Source organism: Monoraphidium neglectum (assembly GCF_000611645.1).
Source record: "Monoraphidium neglectum strain SAG 48.87 unplaced genomic scaffold scaffold00475, whole genome shotgun sequence".
Taxonomy (NCBI): domain Eukaryota; kingdom Viridiplantae; phylum Chlorophyta; class Chlorophyceae; order Sphaeropleales; family Selenastraceae; genus Monoraphidium; species Monoraphidium neglectum.
The window spans coordinates 24,304-26,349 of record NW_014013153.1 but is presented as its reverse complement, the minus strand read 5'-3'; the positions used below and the strand labels follow the sequence as shown (position 1 = coordinate 26,349).

The window sequence follows — 2,046 nt, the reverse complement described above, 5'->3', positions numbered from 1 at the left end:
GGGTGCACGGTGTGCGACAAACACAAGTGCATGCGTGTGAAAGTGTGTGTGTGCATATGTGTGTGTGCACGCATGTGTGTATTTGTGGGCGCGTGGGGGGAGGAGAATCGTGGGCGATGAGCAGCAAGGGCCGCATACAAGCTGGCGGCGTGGCAACGCGCAGCGCGCGTTGGGCGACGCGGTTGCGAGCATCCCAAACCCACTCAGAGCATGCATGTCGCACCCGCCGGCCAGACCTTGGCCCCTCCATACAGACCCCGTGGGCGCACGCCAGCCCGGCCAGGCACGCCGGGGCGGAGGAGGCAGACAGCCGCGACAGCGTGCGCCGCCCCCAACGCCTGGCCTCCACTGCCGGCCGTTGCCCCCGCACACCTGCACTGCGGGGAGGTACCCCACGCCCGCCAGCAGGTCCAGGGAGCCGGTGCCGTTCTCAGCCTTGGGCAGCGCCAGGCCCTCCTGGCGCGTCGACGTTGAGTTGCTGCGGGGAGAGTGTTGGTGGTGGGGCAGGGGGGGGTTGGGGCAGGATTACGGGTGTGAGTCGCGACGTAGAGTGGCCCTGCTGTGTCCATCTGGGCGACAGGATTTGATCGATAAACGATGCGCTTGCTCCCTGCTGGAAGCGCGAGCCGCGAGCCCCCAACAACCCCTGTTGACACCGAGCTGCAGATGCACTGACACAGGCGGCCCCATGCTGCCCCACCACCAACACCGCCCACCCCGGCATCCTCGCCGCCCGCACAAGGCGGGTCACGCCTTCATTCATCAACACCCACCTGGTCGCGTTCGGCCGCACAGCAAACGAGGTGGCCACGTACACGTCCCCCTGCCGCCCCAGCACAGGCACCTCCAGCTCCAGCGCGTCCGACGCCGCGTCGCCGCCGGCGCCGGTCGTTGCGGTGAAGCGCAGCGTGCCATTGCCGACCTTTCGGGGCGCGCAGGTCGATGGGGGGAAGGGGAGAGGGGGAGATCGGGCGGCTAGGGCTTAGTATCTAGGGTTGGGCTAGGATTAGTCTGAGGTGCTTGGCTGGCAGGAGATCACCTGCGGTGGGGCGTGGCGCGGCGCGGGGAGCCCTGGCTGGCAGGTGGGTATTGGATGATCCGTGGGACCATCATGATATGTGGTCGATAGCAATGAATGGATGCACGACAGACTCAAGAACGCTTGCTCAATCCCCCCACCTGTCGCGTCGTGAATTTGAATCGCAGCTCCTCCTGGCCCCCGGCCGCCACCGTCACGCTCGTGCTGTCCGACGCGGCGCCCGACTGCAGCACCACCGGCCGGCCCGCGCCCGCCTTGCCGCCTATAGATGCGACGACAGTAACCTTAGTGGCCCCAGACGCCCCCGGTGACGTCACTATGACGCCGCCCTCGAAGGTATCACCAGTGCGCACAATCCGAGGTACGGACGGCAGCAGCGAAACGCCGCGCCGCACGACGACGCGAGACTCGCCGGCACCGTAGAGCGTCGGGGCCTCCCCATCAGGCGGGGACGCGGCGTAGGCGCGCACGACAAACGTGCCGAGGTTTGGGGGCGCCGCAAACGCGACAGTCGCGTCCCCGCCGGCGCCGGTCGTCGCGACAGCAAACAGCGGCGTGACTTTGAAGTCGCTCATCAGCCGCACCTCCGCGCCCCCCGCCTGCTGCGCCGCCTCCGCGCCCCCCCGCACGGCCGACTTGGACGCGACGGCGGCGTTGTCCGCCATCGCCTCGCCGGCCGCAGCGGCGGGCGCGGGCGCCGCGAACGACGCGGCGCCGCGCGCCATCATCATTGGCATCGCCACGGGGCCGCCGAAGCCCCCGTAGATCCCGACCGGCCCGTTGATCCCCGGGAACACGGTGATCTGGGAAGTGAAGCTGGCGAGGTAGTCTGTGTCGGGCACGTCGACGGGCGAGGGGGAGGGGAGGAACGACGATGACGAGGCCCAGTCGCCCCAGGGGCGCCAGAGGGGGATGTAGCCGGAGCTTGGCTGGATCCGGGTGTAGATCGGAAGGAAGGGGTCCAGCTTCAGGCGCCGCTGCTCGGGGGTGGCAGGGAGGGAGGGGGG

At 68.9% G+C, this 2,046-nt stretch overlaps 1 protein-coding gene across 1 annotated transcript in view; it reads right to left on the bottom strand.

Moving 5' to 3' along the window:
- Nucleotides 1-203: 203 nt before the first annotated feature.
- MNEG_3680 (hypothetical protein) overlaps nt 204-2,046 on the bottom strand; it is a gene marked incomplete at both ends in the record, with an annotated part of 13,052 nt that continues 11,209 nt past the window's right edge. Inside the window, 4 exons of the mRNA XM_014047844.1 lie at nt 204-236; nt 373-478; nt 774-922; nt 1,180-2,016. Coding sequence (XP_013903298.1) covers nt 204-236; nt 373-478; nt 774-922; nt 1,180-2,016 — 1,125 coding nt within the window. The remainder of the gene's footprint in view (nt 237-372; nt 479-773; nt 923-1,179; nt 2,017-2,046) is intronic.